General features: G+C 43.0%; 1 protein-coding gene across 1 annotated transcript in view; it reads left to right on the top strand.

Annotated features, from left to right (window-relative positions):
* Window positions 1–27,405, top strand: part of tinagl1 (tubulointerstitial nephritis antigen-like 1) — a 130,413-nt gene that overhangs the window by 66,649 nt on the left and 36,359 nt on the right. The window contains exons 4-8 of the mRNA XM_080735780.1: window positions 1,539–1,631; window positions 2,515–2,629; window positions 17,244–17,370; window positions 19,594–19,744; window positions 25,103–25,289. Of these exons, the coding sequence (XP_080591906.1) occupies window positions 1,539–1,631; window positions 2,515–2,629; window positions 17,244–17,370; window positions 19,594–19,744; window positions 25,103–25,289 (673 nt within the window). The remainder of the gene's footprint in view (window positions 1–1,538; window positions 1,632–2,514; window positions 2,630–17,243; window positions 17,371–19,593; window positions 19,745–25,102; window positions 25,290–27,405) is intronic.

Here is a 27,405-nt window from a genome sequence, read left to right as displayed (position 1 = left end):
TGTGTAACTCCCCTGCTCTCTCTCTCTCTCTCTCTCTCTCTCTCTCTCTCTCTCTCTCTCTCTCTCTCTCTCTCTTCTCCTCGTTCACCCCCCACTCTGCCTTTTCTCAGAGGTGGAAAAAGTACTCACATTTTTTACTTAAGTAAAAGTATCAATACTGCAATGTAGAAATAGTCTGTTACAAGTAAAAGTCTGTATTTCAAAATGTACTTGAGTAAAAGTACGAAAGTATTGGCATTAAAATGTACTTAAAGTAACAAAAGTAAAAAGTACAACATGTTTGAAAATAGCAGATCCACAAGCTCACAACGCGTTGCATCACAACGCGTTGTGAGCTATTTTCAAATAGCCAAGGTATAAAATAGGGCTAAAGTGGTTTATGTATGTTTTATAATATTATAATTTATATCTGCAAAGTAACTACTAACTAGTTTTCAAATAAATGTAGAGGAGTAAAAGTACAATATTTGGATCCGAGATGTATGGGGTAGTAAAAGTATTGGAAATTGGAAATAAAGTAAAGTACAAATACCTCAAAATTGTACTTAAAGGGGAAGACCACCCATTTTCAAGGGTTAGGGTTAGGCTAACCCTTTCATTGAACTATGTCATTAATATACTTTAGAGGAGTTGTGTGGAAATAGAAAAAAAGTCCCCCCCCCTTCTGTGTTGCCTAGAACTGGAAGATTGATTTTGGGGTTTGTATTGTAAAGTACAACTTGATGACATCACACCGTTGTACATAACAATACAATCCCCCAAATCAATCTTCCAGTTCTAGGCAAAACAGATTAACAAGTTAATATGTGTATGATGTCATTGTGGGGATGTGCAATTATAAGCCAATCAAATTAATTGTCTGTATAGCCTGACTGTATGACTACTTACTGTACTGGTCAGCTGTTGTTGGAGGGCGAGGGGCAGATTACACTGTGACATGAGCTTCAGACTGTTTCAGACCGTTTTCAGAGAAGCTCATGTCACAGTGTAATCTGCCCCTCAACCCTTTTAGGTGACAGTACCCCTTTAAGTAAATGTAGTCAGTTACTTTCCACCACTCCCCTTTCTCTCTGTCTCTCTGTCTCTGTCTCTTTCTCTCTCTCTCTCTCTCTCTCTCTCTCTCTCTCTCTCTCTCTCTCTCTATCTCTCTCTCTCTCTCTCTCTCTCTCTCTCTCTCTCTCTCTCTATCTCTATCTCTCTCTCTCTCTCTCTCTCTCTCCGCTCTCCTTGCCAGCCATTATGTGTCATCTTTGATTTCCCTCCTCGGGGGGGAATTCCACAGCTTTGCATCGCTTTGTTGTTCTCCTCTTTCCCCAGACCACACTTCTGTGATGTGTTTGGCATCTAAACATTGTTGTTTTTTTTCTTTTGCATTAACAAGGAAATTCCCTCTATTATAGTTTGTCTTACATGGAGTTGCATTACTCGTGAAGAATTAACGTGAACCTTCTTTCCTCTGCCCCCCCCCCCCCCTCTCTCTCTCTCTCTCTCTCTCTCTCTCTCTCTCTCTCTCTCTCTCTCTCTCTCCCCCTCTACAGTACATGTGCGACCACGGGTCGATGGGAGTGCGAGCAGTACGCCTGCCTAATAGAGAGAGACATGATCCAAGCTGTCAACAGAGGAAGCTATGGGTAACGTCTCCTCTCAGTTCCTCTCACGTGCACAGTCATTTACACACGCGCACGCACGCACGCACGCACGCAGGCACGCACACACAGCACATGCACGCACACACACCCTCTTCCCTATCACTTTTCACTTGGCCCTCCAGCGGTACAATACTTGTAAATGTATTTCAACACACCCTGACACCTGCTACACAGTACCTCAAGCTCTTCACAACACCTACTTACAGTACACACATACCTCCCATCTCCTTAAAAAAAGAGGTGAAAATATATATATTATTCTTGATGTATTTGCACTGACTTGGGTCACTTATTTTCTGGCCCTGCATTATTGGGTTGTGTTGGTTGAACTGAGTACTATTGCTGCGTTGATATGGCTGTGTGATACTTGTGTTGCATTGACTAGCATTGACTGTTATGTGCACTTTTTTGTTTGGCACTGTTTGTTAAGTTATGCTTTGAGTATAGCTTTTTTGTGTGTGTGTGTGTGTGTGTGTGTGTGTGTGTGTGTGTGTGTGTGTGTGTGTGTGTGTGTGTGTGTGTGTGTGTGTGTGTGTGTGTGTGTGTGTGTGTGACGTGTCACTTACTGTATGAGCGTTGAATGTTTCGTGGTCACTTTATGTATATATTCTTCTTTTTTTGCAATAGCTTTTCAACACTTTGTGTTTATATTCTTCTTTTTTTGTGCTCGCTCTTTGGACTACAGTACTATTTTTCTTTTTCCTACTTCTTTGTAACTTGTAACCTTAAACTGCTGTGCTGCCCCTGGGCAACTGAATTTCCCCCGTGGGATAATAAAGGTATCTATCTAACTATCTATCTATCTATCTATCTATCTATCTATCTATCTATCTATCTATCTATCTATCCTCTCCTCTCCTCTCAGGTGGAGAGCAGCTAACTACAGCCAGTTCTACGGCATGAAGCTGGACGAAGGCATCACTTACCGCCTGGGAACGCACAGGCCGTCCAGAGCCATCATGAACATGAACGAGATCCAGGTTGGTACCGTAACAACCAGTGGCGTCAGTTTCCCAGGGGAGAGTCTGGGAGTCCTCCATAGACAACGCATTGCGTGATGACGTACCGGTAGTTACTCACTTTGACTGACAGGTCCAGTCAGTAGCCACCAGCGCATCAAAACATCGTCGGGAGAACATCAAATACGTCTTTTCCAGACAGAAATTCCAAAGGTGCAAACTGTTGTTCGTTTTTAAGTTATGAGATGTCGTTGATTTCAGATAAAACTTCGCTTAATGCAGCTTTTATTTGCGATTTGTGAACTCGCGTCGGGCATGGGGTCCGCCATGTTTGTTTACAAAATGCGAGAGCTGTAGCAGCCGCTCGACCAATCAGGAGCGGTGTGAGGCGGGCCGCTCCAAATGCAGCCATTTGATTGGAAATTAGAAAGTAAGTTCTCATAAGGAGACTCTATGGGAGGACCACCAGACCGAGAAAGGAAGCACATTGGTGATGACGTAGCTCGGGATGGCCTGCAAGGCTAACACCAAAATACCTAGAGTGGAATCCGTGTTCCGCCAATGCATTTCAATGAGAGTGAAGCGGTTTCATGCCAGTAGTAGGATCTCTGCAAAAAAAACGCTCAATTCTCATTGAAATGCATTGACGGAACGCGGATTCCACTCTCATAGGTATTTTGGTGTGAGGGCACCCTAACGGAGTACAGGGTATTTCTATATTGCAGTATCGATACTTTTACTTAAGTAAAACATCTGAGTACTTTTTCCACCACTGGTAAGAACCTTGAAATGAGATGCAAGACCTTTCCGTCCAGTGTTTCAACGCGGTGCAAAGCGACCCATAGTTAGCTTGAAGATCTGCTGTTTTCTCTAGCTTGGGTCCAGGGGAAACGTTTCATTTCTATTTTGGGTCTCGAGCTGAAAGGTTTAGGAACTGTTTTAGACCAGTGGTTCTCAACCTGTGACCTCTACCACTGCACAGCAATTAGACATTTTATTTTGGAAGGGGTTACCAATCGTTACAGGCCGTGCTGGAAGAAATATACAAAAAAATAAAACGAACCCTTGCAAGGCTTCTATTAAAATATTATAATTAGGAAGAAACATTAACATTCAGAAGATTGACTTCCATTATTCTAAATGGAGGTGTCACCTAAACCTAACCTAAACCCTATAACCTCAGTGGGGGTATTTCTGAATGGGGATGTTTCTAAGTGGGGGTGTTTCTGAATGGAGGTTTGCCCCTTTTGGGGTTCATGCAAGGGGATACTTGCTTACGTTCTTGCCATTTTCACATGAGTAGCTACTGTATGTAAAAGAAAAACATTTACAAACCAACATTTGGTTTGTAAATGTTTGGTTTGTAAATTATTTGATAATCTCCCACAGTTCATGATTCGACGTTTCCAAAATTCACATGATTACGGCCCTGCTGCAAATCATGTCATCACCTTATCAAGTGAAGACCTTTTAATCAACATAAGATAACGTTGTGGCATTGTGGTGCGTTTAGTTTTGGAATAATTACTGCATAATTACATGCTTTCGTTCAGTGCTGAAAGGCACTGGGATAAATAAGCTTATCTGTCAGGAATCACTGTGAGATTTAAACACTGTGTAAGCAGTGTCTCTGAGAAGCAAACCCTCCTTCTGGGTGTGTTAGACATCTGCGCTGTGTGCGTGCGTGTGTGCGTGTGTGTGTGTGTGTGTGTGTGTGTGTGCGTGCGTGCGTGCGTGCGTGCGTGCGTGCGTGCGTGCGTGCGTGCGTGCGTGCGTGCGTGCGTGTGTGCGTGCGTGCGTGTGTGTTGTGGGGTGGTTTAGGTAAAAAGAGGGTGTTTCTCTGCAGGTGAGAACTCGGACTAAATCGCGCTTTCTTCTTGCGTTTCTGTTCGCCACTTTGTTTTATATTACATATTTGTCAGGTCCGATTACACATTAACCACATTAACCAAATCTTGTGAGAATGTTCACATTAACCAAATCTTGTGAGAATGTTCAACTTTATGTTCAAAGATATTTTCACTATTCACAGTACTATGAGTATGGTATATGTGGCCTATAGCAGTGGTGAAAAGAATATTCATTTCATTAATTAAAACTATCAATACTGCGATATATCCACAAGTTTCCAACGCCCCATAGTGCATTGCGCAGACGTCTGTACCGAGCTTCCGGCGCCGATTTACAAGCTCACAACGGGTTGCATCTGCGACGCGATGTGAGCTTGTATGTCTGCTGTTAAACCCGGAAGTTTGGTCCCGATAGTCTCCAGTAAACTCCCGCGGATACTTGTGGATAAATACTCTGTTATGTTAAGTTAAGTAAAAGTCCGGGAATTCAAAATGTACTAGAGTAAAAGTATTTTATATCTGCAAAGTAACTAGTAACTCAAGTTTTCAAATAAATGTAGTGGAGTAAAAACAAAATACCTAAAAATTGTAGTTTAGTACATTACTTAAATGTACTTAGTTACTTTACACCACTGGCCTATTAACAGAGCATCGCAGCGGAAGTGGTTTACTGGTGGTCCCACTAAAATATATCCCATTCATTTTCCCCATAGATCTTTTACAAACATATTTATAACAATTATGTTAAGCCTAGAACCAAGCCATCCAGGATGGCAGTGAATCATGACTATATGACCTTTGATCCTATATGAAACATATTTTTATATTAAAGTATTTGATATACTACATTTAATAACGATTTAATAGCGATTTTCAAAATGTTCTTTTCACAGTTTACAGTTTACAGTTTAGTTTACAGTTTAGGCATTTAGCAGACACTGTTAATCCAAAGCGACTTACAATAAGCAGATACCACGGAAACAAAGGTTTCATGTGCATGGTTCACTGCAATCCTGGATGGCTTGGTTCTAGGCTTATCATAATTGTTATAAATATTTTTGTGAAAGTCTATGGGGAAAATGAACGGGAACGAGTTTTTTTTTAGAGGGACCAGTAAACCACACCCACTGTGATTCTCTATAGTGGTTAAAAGAGAACCTATATGTTCGTGACACAACAAGAGAGGGTCTGATCAAAGACATTTTTTGGTTAATTATCGGGGCATGTGTGTGTGTGTGCGTGCGTGTATGTACTGTATGTGGGCATGTGATGCTGCATCTCCTCTGTCTGTGTTTACACACAGAGCAGACAGATTATATAAGACGGAACCAAAACATCAGACGGACGGAGGGAGGGATGGAATGAGGTGTTTGTGTGTGTGCGTGCACGCGTGTGTGTGTGTGTGTGTGCGTGTCTGTGCGTGTGTGCGTAATAAAGAGTGGTCTCTTCCTCGCACTACAAAGTGTTTCCTGTTCATTTCAACCCCCATCAACCCGCATTCCACCATATCTACCACACACACACACACGCGCGCGTGCGCGTGCTCGCGCATGCACGCACACACTTCCATCAGCGTGTCCATACCTGTACCAGGAGCAAGATCACAGCCCCAACAGCTCGTTCATAAATCACGCACTGACACATGCTCATACTCTGCACGCGCGCCCGTATGTGCACATGCCACCACGCACACACATTCTGGCTCTATCACTCTTTCACTTTCTGTCTCAGTCTGTCTGTCTCTGTCTCCGTGTGTGTGTCTGTCTGTCTGTGTGTATGTGTATGTCTCTCTCTGTCTCTAAGCTGGGTGTTGGATCATAAACTGAGGTTAATTACTGATCCCTCTCCCCACGCCAGAAGGGAAATATATGATAACAATAACAAATAGACATGATCTCCCAGCTCAGCCGTCCTGTCACATACCCATAAACTCACATTCTCACAAAGCCTATGAGAGAATGAATCTGTACCGTCTGCAGATATTGCCGTATTACGGCACAATAAGATACGGCTTCATGCTTGCGCTGATGTTTTTGGTCGGCTGCCCCGTTTTCCTCTTGGGAAGCTCACTAATCTGAGACAGCCTATCTCCCCCTCTGTCATTACAATTTTAAATTGGCGATTAATTGTCACACAAATAAGCGCGATAAACGATTTAAGTGTCTTTTTTGGCATTGAGGACCGGAACACATGAATACAAACTTAAATTTCCGTTTGCCATTTAGGCTTCATAATCACACACTGCACAGTGCAGATTACTGACATATTGAATGAAAAAAAAATCGAATCAAATAGCGGAAATAGCAGATCTACAAGCTTACAACGTGTCACTTTGTGACGCGTTGTAAGCTTGTAGATCTGCAAGTTCTGCTACTTTTCCACATTTTTCAACAAGGAAACAATTATGACGATAAATAATTGCGATTATCTCAAATATTTATGATTAGATGATTATGTAACAGTCGTGACAGGCTTATCTGTCCTTATCACGCTGAGCCTGGTCAAACAAAGGCTGGATATACAGTATGTGATGATAAATTCATGTTAATTTTTTTCTGTTCTACTTCCCCACTCCTCTCACGTTTGGGCAAGTGGAGTTTGCGTTCTGTTTTTGCACGACGGGCAAGTGCATTCAGTCTTCATAAAATATCCGCTATTCATGTAGAACAATAATGCCTAACTCTTTTACAACTAGCAGTTGCACTCAAGCTGTTTTTTCAAAGTCACCACCACTCTGCAGTTATCAATTGGATTTAGCATTATTTTGGTTCTACAAGCGCAGATTTTACCTGTGTTTTATGATGGGCGACTTTTCGGGCAAGTGGGCTGGCATTTCTGTTCGCCACTTTGTTTTATATTGTATTTTTTTGTCAGACCGAGAAACATTAAGCCACATTAACCCAATCTTGTGAGAATGACATTTGGGCAATTAGAACGTTACCTGTACTTTCCCAATGGGCAAGTGCCTCTGGAGACCTTAGTGTTAACCAGGGACGTACTGGGCCCCTGATTCAGCCCGGGTAAAAGAGTTGGAGAGGCCCTCATTGCACGCTATAGAGAGAGATCTCTCTCCATAGCGCTGCTGCTACTCAAAGATGTGCCATTTCAGCTCATGACAAGTGACAAGCCAGTGGGCCAATTACATGAGTTATATTTCGTCATTGTCGGGTGGAAACCTTGTATGTCCAAAACCATTTAAAAAATGATTTAAACTAGTGAAAACAGCCGATCTACAAGCATGTGTGCTTGTAGATCTGCTGTTTTCACTACTTTGGTGCAACGGCCTTGTATGATGAAGCAGGGCTTTGCTTTGCGAAAAAAAGTACACATTTGAAAGTTGGAGTTACGAAGTTTTCGGCCCAGGCCCCAAAATGGAACGAAGGCCGACATTTTATTTTTAATTTTTTTCCTAATGGCCGGCCTGGACCGGCCGGGAATGAACCGGCCGTTCGGGAGTTGTCCCACTTTTCCCAATGGCCAGCATGTCCCTGGTGTTAACTCTGAAGTCAGGTCTCATCAGAGCTCTACGTGGTGCAGCATGCCACTTAAACACTTGCCTATCAGCCTATATAAGAAAGACTCATGAAAGGAGAAGCAACAATGGCATTTATGAAAACAACATGCGCAGGAAAAAAAAAAAAAACGCTTAAACTTCTATTTTATACTTTGTCGCATAACGTGGTGTCAGGGGACATCGCCACGGAGCTTGTGGTGGACATTTTTGTTATAATTATACATTTTTTGCCATGAACATGCAAATGAGCGGACAATAATATTACCAGAAAGCAGAAACACATAAAGAGCTGCCCCCAATATACAGTATAGTACAGCCAACATACAGTATAGGACAGCCAATATACAGTATAGTACAGCCAATATACAGTATAGTACAGCCAACATACAGTATAGTACAGCCAATATACAGTATAGTATAGCCAATATACAGTATAGTACAGCCAATATACAGTATAGTACAGTGGACACCTTCGGGGACACTTGACATTTATGGGGAGATGTTTGTGTCAATATTAATCGTGTGTCCACATTCAGTAATTGGAGCTTATGATGAAATGTAAGAACCAAATCTAACATTTTTCACGGACGAGGACAAGTCTTTTCCCACTGACACATTTGTCCTTGTATGGACATAATGATGGCACTGTGTCGTGTAAGGTACAAGCTTGCGTGCTGTTGGCACATTGAGGCTCTATAGATCTATCTTTTGAAAGGTTTGGGAAATATCTTGACGCTTAGAACGTCTTGGCCTAACATATAATGACGACCAAAGGTCGCAGTTTACCATGAAAAATGTCACAGCTTGTCCGCGTGTAGACGTGTGTGTACACGTGTATACGGTCTATGGGCAAACCCATAGGCCGTAAAAATGTGTCATCATGATGTCATCATGCTCTGATGTCACTGTGATGTCAGGGGAACCACTCTACCAGAATGGGTTTGCCGCTCTGACATCACACTCTGGCTTCACTGTGATGTCACACTAACAGAATCCCTTTTATGCCCATATATGGAGTTCCCTGATGTCATCAATATTAATGATGCCCTGTTAGAGAGATCCCTGTGATGCCAGGGGGTACAAATCCCTTTTATGCCCATATATGGAGATATGGAGATCCCTGTGATGCCAGGGAACAAATCCCTTTTATGCCCATATATGGAGATCCCTGATGTCCACGACCCTGATGTCCACATCACTGTGGCGCGACCTCGCTTGTCGCCCTGAGGCGTCTTACTAGTACAGTACCACCACACACACACACGCACGCACACACGCACACGTACTCACGCAGCTAGCAGGAATGTCAACTTCTCCCCTATTATATCTTACCAGCTCAGACAGTTTCTCTAGGTCAAGTATGCACGGCGGAGGGGCGAGGCAAGACGTGTCGCCGCTGCACGGACTCTGACCTCCCGCAACAATACATCATGTCACCAGGCCCACATTCCTGGGATACGTATCAGGTGGCCACGTGCATGCGTGTGTGTATATGAGACAGAGAGAGAATAGCTGAGGTATTAACGCACCAGGAATGCAAGGGCAGGCACAGTGAAGACAGCAGCAGTCGGTTATAAACTAACTGTATAACACTCGGTTATGGGTCCTTTTGGTTCCATCATGGGAGTTAATCAGAGCACTATGAGTTAAATGATTAACATTGAGGATTTTACTGTATGAAAGTGAGGGCCGCTTGTAATCTGTATTATCACGCTGTTGTGGGAGTATGACAGGGGATCTCAAAGTGGGTTCCAGGGACTCTGTGGGTTCCTTTAGGTGGGTCTAAATGGACCCATACAAGTCTGTAACTCTGGCAGTGTACAAATGGGACCAAATGACATTTGGTTTCCCCTGTTGAAGACCCTTGACGTAGAGGATATGAACTGTAGAAACAATGTAGGTTATTGAAGGGGCATACAGTAGGGATATGAATGATGTTGCACTTTTTCATATTATTTACACAGGACGAGCAGCAGCTGTAAACAGTGTTCATTTCATCATTCCACTTACATTCTCAGACTGACATTATCACCAGTGGTGCAAAGTAACTAAAGCACATTTACTCAAGTGCTGTACAATACAGTACAATGTTGAGGCACTTTTAGTTTACTGGAGTATTTTCAAATGTCTTTACTTCTACTCATCTCAGAGGCAAATAATGTACTTTTACTCCACTAATTAGTAATTACACAACGACATGTATTACATACTGCAGATTTATACCCTATATACATTTCGGCCATTTGAAAATATCTACGGATTTTTAGACATTGAAAACTTGTGAAATGTGGATATTCTGCATAATGAGCAGTTTCTACCTTTGGTTTAAGCACATTTTGATTCCAATACTTTTGTACTTTTACCAAAGTACATTTTGAATTCCGTGGCTTTTAATGATGTATTTTCTACATTGCATTTTAGGACTGATACTTAAAGGGGTACTGTCACCTAAAGGGGTTGAGGGGCAGATTACACTGTGATATGAGCTTCTCTGAAAACGGTCTGAAACAGTCTGAAGCTCATGTCACAGTGTAATCTGCCCCTCGCCCCCCAACAAAAGATGACCAGTAGTACATCAGTAAGTAGTCATACAGTCATGCTATACAGACAATTAATTTGATTGGCTTATAATTGATCTACAAGCTCACAACGCCTCGCGATGCGAGGCATTGTGAGCTTGAAGATCGGCTATTTTTGGCAAAGAGGTTTGGTGTAGTGGGGAAAAAGAGCAGACTAAGTACATAGTGGAAGGTCAACTTTATCAAGTATTGAAGTTAAAGTGGTTAAATATCTGAAAACACATTGACATGAATCCAAAATACACTGATGATCGTGCTGTCAAACAATGAAACTATATGGAATCTATGAACAGGCCGTGGGGGTCCCTGCTTCCTCTCTCTCCCAACTAAGGGGTCCTTGGCCTGAAAACGTTGAAGACCCCTGCTGTACATATTAAGCTATACAGGGGTGCCCAAAAGGTAGATCGTGATCTACCAGTACTAGTAGATCACCAAGGTTGTACAGGTAGACCACATGACATGCCTCTAAAAATATATAATTAAAATTATTTAAAATATGAAAAGAATATGTCAATACGACATCAAGAAGGGCCTGTCAGCTCCCTTCATGGCTTCTAAAGTAGGGGAGAGCGGGGTAAACTGAGACACCGGGTAAACTGAGATGCTCCATTTATCTTGGCAATGGAACACATTTGTGGTCATGTGACCATTATATTTTCAAGCCCCTTGAATTTCCCACTTGTCATGAAAAGAGAGACCTGATAGTGCTGTAGAAAACATGCTTTTTTCACAAAAATTTGTTTTTTGCATGTAAAAGTAAATTTTCTTGCTGTCAACATAATCAGCTGTTGTGTCAAAGCAAATTGATGCAGGGAGAACATTTTATTTCATACATGTTGATGAACTACCAACTTATAAATCCATGTGATAGATGCTAGCTGAAGATTACCCTGAATTGATAAAAATATCCCTTTTCCCAAAATGTGGCTGTGGGGTAAAGTGAGACAATTGCTTCGGGGTAAAGTGAGACACTATCTCACATTATCCCAACATGATAGACAGGGAGAAAGCTGTAAAAACCTGATTAAAGGGTGTACCAAACTAGTCTCAGTTGATTCTGATGTATTTTCCCCTGTAGAATCCATTTTTTATATATATTTCTTTGTATTGTGCATAATTAATGAGATAATTAGCATATTTGACTACAAATGCTAATTATTTCATTAGTTATGCACAATACAACAATATATTTGCAGAAATAGATTCTACAGGAAAAATTACATAAGGATCAACTGAGGAAAGTTTGGTAAACCCTTCTATCATTTTTTTATAGGGTTTTTAGTTTTTTCCTTCTGCCCATGTGTCACATTATTTGACACATGGGTGGAAATGACAGGACAAAGCCTATTAAAAGAATGTCTGCTATGTACATTTTTGTATTGCACATATTTAACCCGGTTAACCAGGTTTTTGTGTTTTTATGGTAGTTTTAAAGTGAAAAAAGTGAGTGGATCACTTTACCCCGTTGATTTCTCTGGTCTGTCTCAGTTTACCCCGGTCCTGGGGTAAACTGAGACACAAGACCACTTTTTTTAAAACAATCATATTTTCTCTGCCTTTTGTCTTGAATATGTTCTGATATCTTCCATTGTTAGGAAACATCCCAAATTACTGTGAAATGTGTACATTTGTACTGATATATCTTTTAGTTCGCCTAGAGGGGAGCAAATGTAAAAAGTGTCTCAGTTTACCCCGCTCTCCCCTACGCAAACCTCCAATGCAATACTTTGTTCAAGAGTAGCATTACAAAGAAACCCCAAAAACCTACAACTTCCATATAGAATGGGATGAAGAAGACATTTCCCCCAGTATTTCCCATTTATTTCCCCCTTACAGTAAGTGTGTTTGTAACGCCAGTGCTGCTATTCCAAAGCCTCCCTCAGGCCCTCAGCTAAAACATTTTGGATGGGTAGATCATGTTGAGCTAGTCATTTTAAAAGTTGAACTCGGGTCAAAAAAGTGTGTGCACCCTGCTATACAGTATACATTGCTGAGCACTGGCTGGCTGTGAGTCGGTCCACACGGGGATCAGTGTGTGTGTGTGTGTGTGTGTGTGTGTGTGTGTGTGTGTGTGTGTGTGTGTGTGTGTGTGTGTGTGTGTGTGTGTGTGTGTGTGTGTGTGTGTGTGTGTGTGTGTGTGTGTGCGTGTGTGTCCATATTAGGGCATTGCGTTTGGCTCCTCATGTGCTCTCTGGCAGTGACGGAGCCAAGCGGTCTCATGGTCTCAAACAGAGCAGGAAGGATCAAAGAGTTTCTGTCCGCGTGTCTGTCCCGCCCCGCAGCCCCGGAGAGACTGACTGACACCGGGCCAAATGCCCCTAATCGCCTGTAAATAAGTCCTCCGCGACCGCAACGCCTCTTTGGCACACTTATGTAATTTCGCTCCCGATGCATGTCCTCCGAGTTACTACAGGGGGGATCAGAGTTACTACAGGGGGTCCTCCAAATCTTTGGGTGAAACATTTTTTTCTCCTTTTTTAGTTTAACCACTTGAACCCTAGTGTCCATATTGGGAGAACTTTAGCCAAAAATAGCAGATCTACAAGCTTACAAGGCCTCGCGCCGCGAGGCGTTTGAGCTTGTAGACCGGCTATTTTCGGCAAAAAAAGAAAATTGGTGTAGAGGGGAAAACGAGCAGACTAATTACAGAGTGAAAGGTCAAGTGTGTTAAGTATTGACGGTTCAAGTGGTTAAATATCTGAAAACACAAATTGTCATGAGTCCAAAATACACTGATGATTGTTGCTGTCAAACCATGAAACTATATGGAATCTATAAACAGGTTGTGGGGGTCCCTGCTTCATCTCTCTCTCAACTAAGGGGTCCTCGGCCTGAAAACGTTGAAGACCCCTGTTCTAAATCCTAACAGTTATCTGAAAAAACGAATATATCACTGGTGCTCAAACTTTTACATGTCAATGAATCATTTGGCCACGGACCCCCATCTCAGAATATGTGTTGCAGGGACCCCGAGAAAGGAAGATTTGAGTTACAAATGTTTGCATCAAAAAATATATATTCGAAGATTTCCACACATTTTCATGGTTTTTCAACAAGCTCATAAGATGCTTTCCGAGTCTAATTTAGTTTAACACGCAAAGCCACCACAAAAGCGGTCTCTTTTTTTTATTGTGTGTTTGTGTTCTGATGTGGGCAAACAATGCCACCTCTTGGCACAAAGCACGGTCGGGCACGGCTGAATTCCAAGTGCCACTGTGTGCATGCGCAGTGGCGTCAGTTCAGAAAAGGCTAAGGTATGGCAACATGCATGATACATTCATTTTAAGAAGTACATTATTTTCCCCCCGTTTCTACGGTTTCTTGAGCTGGATATGGTATTCTGGAATGGTTGTTTAATTGCAGCTAAACTTGGCATGTTAGTAAACGTGCCACAATTAACAATAATGCTTTGCACCTGTGCAGCTGACCTGCGGAACCTGGGAATATATCATTCTGTCAAGATGGGGAGAATACAAGTGTGGAGAATATCATTATAGTACATTGTTAAAGTGACCATTTTGTTACATTTTGCATTTGTAGTTATTTTACTGTAATTTAACAACATAATAACCAGCACAGATAGACAAAGAGACATTCAAGGATTTATATTTAAAAGTAACTTTTATGTTCCCCCCTGGACTCAGGGTATGGCAGCTGCATACCCCTGCCATACCCAATTGACGCCCCTGTGCGTGCGGGCATGCATGACGGTCGGAACTGTGGCGTTGTTGGCAGTCGCTGTGTGTTTTACTGGAGCTTCTGTCAGTTAATGGACGTGATCGCCCTTTTATTCTTTTGTTCCGAGCTGGCGTGGAATTTCATTATTTCAGGGGGCAAGGCCTCTTCTTGGCCTTTGGTGTCGTCGTTTCTTTTGAGGGCACAAAGGCCAAATATCAGGTCATCGAGGCCATCGAATAAAACAAGGATAAAGGTTCTATCGTATCGTCAGTGTTGATTTCGTCGACTGAAACTATGACGAAAAATGTTTGTCGACTGCGTTTTCTTCACTGATGAAAACGATATAAAAACTAAGCTGTGATAACTGTTTCATGAAGCAATGCCTTGTATGATGAAGCAATGCTTTACTTTGCGAAAAAATGGACAAATTTGAAACTTGGAGATGGGTTTCTGCCCGACAGTGACGATATTCTGAATACAATCCGGAGACTTGACATTCAGTCTAATCGGGTCTTAGGATCGAAATCAGAACATTATAATTGGTGTGCAAAAAGTGCAAAAGGGAAAAAAAAATAATCTAAAAACGTCCACGGACAAGACCAAGCCTTTTCCACGGACACATTCTTTTGCCCGTGTACGGACATATTGATGACCCCCTGAGGATGATTTTATCTTGGTATCGGCTACGTAGTGTGATATAAATAGCTACCAAAATAGGCCTGACTGAGGGTTCACAGCGGCCATGGCCAAATGCCTGCGCTGGCACGCTATCTCCATTTTTCCCATATTGAAACAATGTACACAAAAACCTTTCTGCACAAACCTCAAGGTAGTTTGTGTTCTATTCTCCCACTGTGCCTGCATGGCAGCTTCTAGCAGTGGTGGGAAAAGCACTTAAATGTTTTACTTAGTATCAATACTGCAAGTAAAAGTTAGTAATTTAAAAATGTACTTGGGTAAACGTAACTAAAGTATTGGTATCAAAATGTATTTAAAGTACCAAAAGTAGAAAGTAGGCTACTGATTGTGCAGAATGTCCGATTTCAAGTTTTCAAATGTATACAAATATTTTGAGAATAGATCTACAAGCTCACAATGCGTTGCATCGCGACAGATTGTGAGCTTGTAGATCGGCTATTTTCAAAAGGCCGTAATGTATAGAGCCTACCGTATTGAAGTTAATAATGTAGGTTTTGTAATACTGATAAAAATCTACAAAGTAACAAGTAACTAAAGGTTTCAAATAAATCTAGTGGAGTAGAAGTAAAAATATTGGAAATTGTAAAGTAGAAATAAAGTAAAGTAGAAATAAAGTAAAGTACAAATGCATCAAAAGTGTACTTTAGTACAGTACTTAAGTAAATATGTACTTATAGTTACGTTCCACCACATGCCACACGAAAACAAGGATTTCATCTCAGACAGTCTAGTTCAACATTCTGTTCTTTTTTTTCTTTTTCTTTTTTAATCATCGCTGTTGTAGCTGAATCATAATCATTGTAGATCGGCTATTTTCAAAAGGCCGAAATGTATATGGGGTTGAATTTGTTAATGTAGGTTTTGTTATAATGGATCAAAATCTACAAAGTAACAAGAATCTAAAGGTTTCCAATAAATGTAGTGGAGTAAAAGCACAATATTTTGATCCAAGATGTAGTGGAGAAGTAAATATATTGGAAAAAGTGTACTTAAGTACAATACTTAAGTAAATGTACTTAATTACTTTCCACCACATGCCACACGAAAACAAGGATTTCATCTCAGACAGTCTAGTTCAACATTCTTTTTTTTTTTTGGGTTGTTTTGAAATCATCGCAGCTCCAACAAGGCTTGGCTGTTGTAGCTGAATCATAAGAAACCGTTTTGTACGTGCCTGTGTGTGACCTTGTGAAGAAGCAGTGTCTGTGAACTGATAATGAAATGAAGGATTATTTTATTTGTTTAACCTTGATCCCACAGGACATCATTCTGGGGGGAGCATTAGAAACCAAGAAATCCCAGGTCTAGTTCAGAGTTGGGCATTAACGACTTGTGATTTTTGCAAGTCGACTCGACTCAGTAAAAAGTTGAGTTGAAGTCGACTTTAACGTTTGATGAAGTCATCACATCACACGTTAATCATCCCCAGATGATTAACTTAATGTGAAACATTGTTTTCTCACTCAACTGTAAAGAAACTAACATAAAGTTTAAGTGTATAGAGGCTATCTTCACATTTCTAAAGTGACAATTTAAGGACTTTTTAATACCTCTAAAATGGCAAATTAAACATTGTCCAAATTGTCAAATATATAGACGCAGAAATTGTGAAAATAGCAGATCTACATGCTCACAACGCCTCGCATCTAGAAAGTTTTTTTTTTTTTTTTTTTTTTTTAACTTTCGTTAATGCCCTAGTTCAGAGACACACACAGTTCCCGTCCCACAGGATGAGAACCACTGAGTCACACCACCAGGGGCGTTAAGGGGTAGGAAAGTGGGACTGAGTTACTAGGGCCTAAGGTGGAGGGGCCCTAGTAACTTTAGCTATTGAAAAATAGCAGATACAAGCTCACAGCGCGGCACCGAGTGCCGCGCTGCAAGCTTGTAGATCTGCTATTTTTGAAAATGTGTGCAAATCTTTGAATATGTATTTTTTAAGCGAACATTTGTAACTCAAATTTTGCTCCCGGGGTAGTCCCTGGAACTAGATATTTTGAGATGGGGGTCCGTGGCCAAATTCATATCATTTTGGGGGTCCTTCACATGAAAAAGTTTGAGCATCACTAACATGGAAACATATGGGTTTCTTGCACACATTTTCACAATTTTTCAAAAATAGCAGATCTACAAGCTTGCAGCGCGGCACTCGGTGCCGCGCTGTGAGCTTGTATATCTGCTATTTTTCAATAGTTCATGGGGGGCCCGCAGTGAATCCTTGTACCCAGGGCCCAGAATTTGGTGTGACGCCCCTGCACACCACTGTCAGCGACCGTGGCTCTTCATGCCCTCTGTCTCCCTCACCCTCTCACCAGATGAACATGGACCCCCAGAATGACCGCCTGCCGCTCCACTTCAACGCCGTAGAGAAGTGGCCGGGGAAGATCCATGAACCGCTGGACCAGGGCAACTGTGCTGCCTCCTGGGCCTTCTCCACCGCAGGTCAGTCTCACAGGAACAACCCAGGGTCCAAGAAATAAGGGGGGAGAAGCCTGGAGAACTCTAGGTGGATGTGGTAGACTTATGTATTTCTGGAAGATATGTGTAGGTCTAAGTCTGTAGAGCAGGGTTCCCCAATAGGCGGCCCGCGGGTGGCTACTGTCTGACCCCCACCAACCCCAGTAATAATGGTGCTATAAGAGCAGCAACAACACTAGTATATCATCATTGTCGGGTGGAAACCTCGTATCTCCAAATTTGTGCGTTCTTTCGCAAAGCAAAGCCCTGCTTCTTCATACAAGGCTGTTGCACAAAAGTAGTGAAAACAGCAGATCTACAAGCACACAACGCCTCGCGGTGCGAGGCGTTGTGTGCTTGTAGATCGGCTGTTTTCACTAGTTTACATCATTTTTAAAATGATACCGTAAATGCAAAACGAACGGTTTTGGACATTTTTTCACCCGACAACAACGATATTTCAACTGTCGCTGGAGTAGCGGGATCACCAACGTCGCCCCCTGCAATGTTGTGGCCCTCTGCTTGGTACCCTAGACATAATTCGGCCCTTGGGGAAAACTAATTGGGGAACCCTGCTGTAGAGTATAAAAGCCCCGCTAGCAGCCCCTACAGGCCATGCTGCTCCTTACAACCAACTGGCCCAAGGTGTTTTAAACCACAGATATAAAAAGCTAGATACCCCGTCCACCGCTGCAGTTGATTGGAGCGACGCGTCCAACTTGATAGGCAGAAAAGCGGAAGTGTCGAGGGCAGACTGCCACTCAAAAAAACTACTGGCCAATCACAGTGTCTTTTCCGGAACTTATCCAAGGACAACAATTCAATTCAACAGGGCCAGTTCCTAGTGTTGCGCAACGCAGCTGTTTTTAAGAGCTGCGTACGAAAAGACCCGCCCCCACCTGCCTCTGATTTGCCTATACCGACCTTCTGTGTCTGTTACGCACACGGAAGAATTCCAAGCCTGTCAATCAAAAATGCCTATCAATGCGAGACGGGTACCAGAGAGCCGGAAGAGGCATCTACCTTTTTATGTCTGTGGTTTAAACCATTAAATGTTCATAACAGTGTCATAACTAGTGGAGCCTATCATTAGCAGTAGAATTGTGAAAGGTGTGGAGGCACGGTGGCGCAGTGGTTAGCGCTTCGCCTCACAGCTAGAAGGTCCTGGGTTCGATTCCAGCCGGGGGACGCTGTGGGCACTGGCGGCGTGTTCCTCCTCCGCGTCATCAGTGCCCACACCCTAGGTGGGGTTGGCGATAGGGCCTTTCTGTGTGGAGTTTGCATGTTCTCCCCGTGTCTCCTAGGGTTGATACCCTCACAAAAACATGCACGTAATCCTGGTCTCAATAATGCCTCCCCCTGGCCAGCCGGGGCGCCTGATGGAGGGGAAAGGAACTGGTTGGAATAACGTGTTCCTTCCACGCGCTACGTCCAAACCAGGGAAATCTCCACTGTCAGGTGAAAAGAAGCAACTTGGACTCCTCATGCAGTGAAGGAAGCATGAGGTCAGTCCGTTGTCTCCCCAGGTTGGCAGAGGGAGAGCAGAGCCCAGGATTACATAGGCAATTGGCACTGGGTGAAAAAATGGGTTACAAAATTGTGGGATAAAAATTATAAAAAAAAAAAAAAAGAATTGTGAAAGGTGGGGCAGAGGGATATTATATTCACTGAATATTCACCTTTTAAAAAAAGGACATACTATATCGTCTCTGTCGGGTGGAAACCTCATTATGTCCAAAAGGGTTTCTTTTTAGGATTCAAATGTAATCCAAAGTAGCTAATATACAAGCTTGAAGAGTGCGACTTTCGCAAGACGTTTCGAGGCTGTGGATCTGCTACTTTTGTGGGACGCTGTAGTACAGTATGATCAAGTAGGCCGTTAATGTATGAGAAAACAGAAATGGCGTTAATTGTAATGGCTGATTTTACACTTGGTTGCAGGCTGAAAATAGCCGATCTACAAGCTCACAACGTGCGCTGTGAGCTTGTAGAAGCGCAAATAAACAAACTGACTTGTTTTTTAGTTCTGATCTCTTCTCCACTAGTCCCTCCCCAACCTTTTAGTCGAGTTTTTATTTGTTGACGAAATTTAGTCTTAGTTAGTATTTATTTAGTTTTCGTCAGTGAAAAAAGGTAGTCAATGATCATTTTTCGTCATTGTTTTTGTAGAGGAAATTAACACCGTTTCTGTGTTTCTCTGCTGTACAGCGGTGGCGTCAGATCGGATCTCCATCCAGTCCATGGGTCACATGACGCCTCAGCTGTCCCCGCAGAACCTCATTTCCTGTGACACGCGCAACCAGGGGGGCTGCGCCGGGGGACGCATCGACGGAGCCTGGTGGTTCCTCCGACGCAGAGGGTAGGACACATTTCACTGTGACACGGAACAATGCTTTACACAGTGGCGTCAGTTCAGCAAAAGCTAGGGTATGGCAAAGATGGGAGTCCTCATGGAAGGCATTACATTTTGTATAACACGGTTCTATTGTGAAAATAGCAGATCTACATGCTCACAAGTTGTGAGCATGTAGATCTGCTATTTTCACAATGTCTGGAAAAAAAAACTAGTTTTGTCCGTTTTTTACACAGGTTTCTACGGTTTCTTGGGCTGGATATGGCAGCCTGGAACGGTTGTTCAAGTGCAGCTAAACTTAGCATGTTAGTAAACGTGCCACAATTAACAATAATGCATTGCACCTGTGCAGCTGACCTGCGGAACCTGGGAATATACCATTTTGTCAAGATGGGGAGAATACAAGTGTGGAGAATATAATTATAATACCTTGTTAAAGTGACCATTTTGTTAAATTTAGCATTTGTAGTTATTTTACTGTAATTTAACAACCTAATAACCAAAACAGATAGACAAAGAGACTTTCATGGATTTATATTTAAAAGTAACTTTTATCTTCCCCCCTGGACCCAGGATATGGCAGCTGCATACCCCTGCCATACCCAATTGACGCCCCTGTGCTTACATGTACGGTTCCGCCGACACAGAGGCTAGGAAGTCTCATTGTGACACGTACAAAAATGCTTGCATGTACAAAACAAAATCACAATTGTGAATGCTAGTTTATGACCAAAAGTGGAGTTTTGCTCAAAAGAAACTGACGGTGCTTTGCCAAGATCAGTTTGGCTGAGGTGTGATAGTCTTCCGAGAATTGTATCAGAAAACTCAATGCTTGAGAAAAATGCAGTCTCTAAAGAATGGATTATTATTGATTTCTACTGGCAGCGGTAACATCAAATCTATAGCATTATTTATTCAACAAACGAGTTTCCATCGCTGTAGCTTCACTAGCTTGCATCATTTATTCATGGACAACAAAAATGTTAGACCCAAGCAAAAGTAGGCTACAGTAAAGCCTCTTATCAGAGTCCAGGGTGAAGAGCTATTTGTAAGGTTGGCCCGAGCGGCCCAGGCTCCAAGAACAGTCAGGAATGTCTTTCAGGGTTTTTATTTCACCAAACTCACTGTGCAGGTAGGTATACAGGGATTCGAGGTAGCCGAGACAACACTGGTCAAAATAACAAAATAGCAATGAAGAACATATAAATGACTACTTGGGCGAACACTGTTAACAACAAACCCAACTGGGCAAAGAGTTCTCTTTCGGAAACACCTGAATCACACCAGGTCCGATAACTCTCCCTCAGGGATGTTCTCAGTGCATTTGCCCCCATCACACTCACTGATCTGTTCCCGCAGCCTCCATTAAATAGGATCAGACTGCACCACAAGGACACAGCCCCCAATTAATAATAATACTTCCAATACTTCCATATATCCATTTCCAACATAACCCACAGCTAGTAAGTGTAACCTAAGCATACTATATGATGCGTTACCTTAAACTTGGGTACACTTCAAATGAATAACATTCTAAATAAACACATTGCTCTGAAACCTCAGAAAAACCCCTCTCCTCCACAGCACTTGGCACCTTCCCATTAATCAAGGAAGTGCCCCCAGCTGTGCAGGAGAGACACAGGATCAGTGACCACACCCATTAATACCCCAATCCCAATGATTCAATGAACAGGCCCCCATAGTAAAATACATTGGAGTTAAGGTGTGTACATTGTCCTCAGTGTGTATACTATACTGTATAGGGCACGGGCTGCCCCGTGACATTTCCCCCCCCTTCTGATGACGCCCCCTGTGGCGTCCTTGACCGGAAGTCTGTGGTCCAAACCTCTGACTCCTTGTGTGCAGAGACATATTTGTCCACCAGCTCTGCCGCTTTTTCCGCTGTCTCAGGGACACGTTCTTTAACCCAGACCCTCACTTCTGGGTAGAGGACCCTAAGATACTGCTCCAGGACCATCTTCTCCATGATGTCATCTTTGGTGGTTGAAGAGAAGTCCACCCACTTGCAGAAGAGGTCCTTGAGGCGGATACACAGCTCACGAGGTGACTCTCCGGGTAGCACATCAAGGTTGCGGAAGCGTTGATGGTACGACTCGCTGCTCACCTCATACTTCTTCAACACCGCTGCTTTCAGCCTGTCATAGTCTTGAGTGTGGGCTGGGTCCATAGCTACGAAAGCACTTCTTGCCTTGCCCGTCAGTACAGGAACTAGCCGGACGGCCCACTGCTGACGTGGCCACTTGTACACAGCTGCCAGTTTCTCAAAAGTTGTGAGGAAATGTTCGATGTCGTCGGAGTCCTCCAACCTCATCAGCTCCGGCTCCCCCAATGGCACCAGTGCTGATGCCGGTCCAGCTGGCCCTGGTGGCGCCCTTGGCCGCACCCTGGCTGCCTCCATGTCCAACTGGAGCTGGGTTATTTGATGGTTCATGACGTCGAGCCTCTGCTCCTTTCGTTGTCGCTCCCTCTCCTGCTTCCTCTCATTCTCTATTTGAGACTGCATGTACGTCTCAAACATTTTGGCCAAGTTGGCGAATGTTGCCTCCTGCGAAGAGGTGGTGCTCACCATGGTGTGGACTGGTTCCTCCACATCACCCCCTGTAGCACCGCCTTCCTCCTCTGAGAGTGCTGCTTGCTGCTGTTGGTTTCTTAAATGCGGTTTTGGAGGCATCCTGACTGTCTTTTGCTTTCTTCTGACACCACATGTAAGGTTGGCCCGAGCGGCCCAGGCTCCAAGAACAGTCAGGAATGTCTTTCAGGGTTTTTATTTCACCAAACTCACTGTGCAGGTAGGTATACAGGGATTCGAGGTAGCCGAGACAACACTGGTCAAAATAACAAAATAGCAATGAAGAACATATAAATGACTACTTGGGCGAACACTGTTAACAACAAACCCAACTGGGCAAAGAGTTCTCTTTCGGAAACACCTGAATCACACCAGGTCCGATAACTCTCCCTCAGGGATGTTCTCAGTGCATTTGCCCCCATCACACTCACTGATCTGTTCCCGCAGCCTCCATTAAATAGGATCAGACTGCACCACAAGGACACAGCCCCCAATTAATAATAATACTTCCAATACTTCCATATATCCATTTCCAACATAACCCACAGCTAGTAAGTGTAACCTAAGCATACTATATGATGCGTTACCTTAAACTTGGGTACACTTCAAATGAATAACATTCTAAATAAACACATTGCTCTGAAACCTCAGAAAAACCCCTCTCCTCCACAGCACTTGGCACCTTCCCATTAATCAAGGAAGTGCCCCCAGCTGTGCAGGAGAGACACAGGATCAGTGACCACACCCATTAATACCCCAATCCCAATGATTCAATGAACAGGCCCCCATAGTAAAATACATTGGAGTTAAGGTGTGTACATTGTCCTCAGTGTGTATACTATACTGTATAGGGCACGGGCTGCCCCGTGACACTATTCACCGCAAATTTTAGGTGATAAGCTATCCACCTTAAGTGAGAAAACAAGTGGAGTCCATCATAGTCAGTCACGGTGAAGTCCTATCACTGTGACACTGTGATTGGTCTAGATCGACCAATCAGTGAACGGGGTGATGGGCCGCTCTGTCTGTCTGATAGTAAAAACAGAGAGATGTGTTGGGGTTCGCGGTGGATAGCTCTTCACCGCGAGTAATGACGTAATGTTGTAGTTTTATGACTTAAAAAGACTTAAAAAGACTACACCGCGGTGGATAGCTTATCACCGCGGTGCATACTATGATAACAGTGATTCTCTATGACCTCACGCACACCGGCTCCGAATTTGCCATACGGCAGGTGGCTGCGGCAGTGCGTTTTTTTCCTGATCGAACACAGTTCGATTTGTGCGTCTTGTCGCATGCGGTAAAAACTCATTGACTCCTTTAACGACTCCTTTTCGGATCCGCAGTGTGGATTCCACACAGCCTTGCACATCAAATCCAATGCGTTTTTAATCATGCAGCAAACGGAAAGAAACACAACGGTCCTGTGTGCAAAGCCCTTAAGTCTGTTGCAATACGTCATAATTTAGGAAAATTGTGGCTAGTGAAAACTGTGGATGCTTGAACTTGAAGCATAATGTGTCTAATACGTCCAAAACTGTTACTTTCCAGAAAGAAGGTGTCTTCCAGTGAAAACAATGTAGTTATGTCAAAAGCTTTTGTTAATATGTTTCATTGGTTAAACATTTATAACACCCACAGACGGATGGAACCACTTTCAACTTAATTGGCATCCACTATTTGGGGCATTTCATTATAGGCCAAAAAAAAAAAAAAAACACTGACTTACAAGGAAGTACAAAATAGGGCATTCATTTATAAAAAAATAATAATAAAAAAATAAATAAAAAATAAACAGGTCCATATACCATTGTTTTGGGTTGAGATTGACACATTTCCTGGGACAATCTGCCCAGATCATGCATGTCACATGTGTCTTCTTCTTTTTTAGTTTTTTACTCTCAAAAAACGCCTGCATTGTAGTGCATTTGAAACTACATGGCAGTGCACATCATGGGGTGATCACTGCTTGCCTCCTGTGAATTGTTTTATGTTTATTTGTGTTTATTTTATTTTTATTTTGTTGCTGAGTGAGGTCAGCAGACAAAGTGACATGAGTGAGATTAAAAAAACCTGAGTGAAATGTGCCAATGTCAACCAGAAACATCGATATACCACACAGGCTCCGACGATGGATAATGGGAAATTGAGTCCCTGCATTACTACGGTGTCGGCCGTCTGATATTAAACAATGAAAAGACTGATTGACGAGTAAATTTGCGGCCATGTGCGATAAATCAATTGACGCGTTTTCAAGTCAATGTTAAAGGTGTATTCAGTGATAACGAAAGTGGCCGGGGGTCATCTTGTTCCTTACTGGCCTTACATTTTTTTATCGATTTTTTACACCATTATAATGTTCTTATTTTGATCATTAGACCCAATCACTGAATATCGGTAGGCCTACGTCTCCAGCTTCAGGATATGTATGATACTGATTTACTACGAGACTGTGGCATTTTATGAGTTCAGTAGTTTAGGCATTTAGCAGACGTTCTTAATTCAGAGCGACTGTTGGTCTCAAAACTTTTATTTTGACCATCATAACTAAACATCATAACATAACTACGGCCATACTCTACCCTGATTGGTCGAGGACTGGCTGGCTACCTCTGAAACCCGAATCTAGCTATGCTCGTGACACGGGTCATGGCGGAAGTCCTTATATGGTCAGCACACATTCTAGTGAGGAGAATGAATGGAAAATGTACCAATTATATTTGTATTTGAATGAAATACAATCACTGAATGGAACTAATGTTCCTCTCTCCCAGGGTGGTGACAGATGACTGCTACCCCTTCCTGCCCCCCCAGCAGACCCCGGCGGACGTGGGCCGCTGTATGATGCAGAGCCGCTCGGTGGGCCGCGGCAAGAGGCAGGCCACGCAGCGCTGCCCCAACACGCACAACTACCACAACGACATCTACCAGAGCACGCCGCCCTACAGGCTGTCATCTAATGTATGTACTATACGTGCACGCACGCACGCACACACGCACGCACGCGCGAACACACACGGGGCTGTCACAATTATTCGTTTTCATGATTGTCATAATCGTTGCATGTTGAAAAATTTTCATATATAATTATTTTAAAGTAAAAAATAGTGGAAATAGAAGATCCACAAGCTTGTAGATCGGCTATTTCCACTATCAATGTCCTTTTTTAAGTATGAAATTGTCAAATATGTCAGTAATTTCTTTGTGTATTTAGGTTATGTGTCATATCTGCCATGTGGAACTTCAAAACCTAAAAGCTAAACAGAAATGTGATTGTCCAACAACAAAAACACAATTAAATCATTAATCACAATAATCATCATGTAAAATGTCATAATCGTGACAGCCCCCCCCCCCCCCACACACACACACACACACACACACACACACACACACACACACACACACACACACACACACACACTCTATCACCAGTAAGACGCCCTAAAGGGCAAGGTAGCACTGAGACAACAGAGACTGATATGTCCATATATGGGCATTCCCAGATATGATGACATCAGGGACCTCCATATATGGGCATAAAAGGGACGAGGACGGAATTCATTTGCAAGTGTGACTCGCGTCGCGACAACCACACTTTTTATCATGAGACTGACGTATGGGCATTCTCAGATATGGGCTTAATATTGATGACATCAGGGATCTTGAGCGTGACATGAGGCGTGGCGTACGCACGCACACACATGATCTGCATACTTTCATACTGAATGCGACCTACGGTCACACCGTCATGCAGACTGCCTGTATGACCATATCCAACGTATGTACACCTGTATTAAGACATATACTGTACTGTACGTATTACATACTAATACCCACTGTCACACACACACACACACTGACAACACACACAGACACAAACACACACACACACACACACACACACACACACACACACACACACACACACACACACACACACACACACACACACACACACACACACATACACACACACACACCGACTAGTGTGCAGTTCATATACTGGGGCATCGGCCTACAGCCCCTGCTTGCTAAACATGCTCCTTAATCTGCCATGAACGCAGCATGCCTTCCTTGGCAATATGCTGGAACATGAGCTAAGCTCCCTCATGCCTCACGTGTCTCACGTCCGTCCGCCTCAGTGTGCTTTTCCTCCTGCACACATGCATAGTTGGTTAAAACTCACCCTCATGCATACCTGACCGCCGCGTGAACGCCCGCAGGAATCCTACAGGATTAACATGAGTCAAGTGCTTCCGGACCCAGGGGTGTCGCACCACATTCTGGGCCCTGCGTGCAAGGATCCACTCACATTCTGTGCTTTAACTGTTGAAAAATAGCAGATATACAAGCTCACAGCGCGGCACACGGGTGCCGTGCTGCGAGCTTGTAGATCTGCAATTTTTTCTTTAAATCGTGAAAAGTCTTTGAATATATATTAAAAAAAAAGCTTCTATGCTTCTAAAAAGCTTCTAAAAATGTTTCTATGTCAGTGGTTCTCAAACTTTTTCATGTGAAGGATCCCCAAATTGATGTATTTGGCCACGGACACTCATGTCAACATATTTCGTTCCAGGGACCCCCCGGAAGCAAAATTTGAGTTACAAATGTTCACTTAAAAAAAAACATATATTCAAAGATTTGCACACATTTTCACAACTTTTCAAAAATAGCAGATCCACAAGCTCGCAGTGCGGCACTCGGTGCCGCGCTGTGAGCTTGTATATCTGCTATTTTTCAATAGCGAAAGTATAAAATAATTAAGGCCCCTCCACCTTGGGCCCTGGTAACTCAGTCCCACTTTAACCCCCCTTGTGACGCGCCCCTGTCTGGACAGCGCTTCCATCAGGAGCCATGTGGATCGGGTCAGAGGTCAAGTTACTGTACAGTATGTCAGTGGTCCGCAACGTTTTCAGGCCGTGACCCCCCAAAAAATCATATTTTGACTTGGGACCCCCCACCCTGCACAAGCACTTGGAATTGTAGGAGTTGGCATTATATTTGGTTTGACTCGATCTGTTCCATTGTGAAAAAAAAAACGCCTGAGCAATGTAGATCTGCTATTTTCACAATT

The sequence above is a fragment of the Nannobrachium achirus genome (genome assembly GCF_963921795.1).
Source record: "Nannobrachium achirus genome assembly, chromosome: 10".
Classification (NCBI taxonomy): domain Eukaryota; kingdom Metazoa; phylum Chordata; class Actinopteri; order Myctophiformes; family Myctophidae; genus Nannobrachium; species Nannobrachium achirus.
This window is presented reverse-complemented; position numbering and strand designations above follow the sequence as displayed.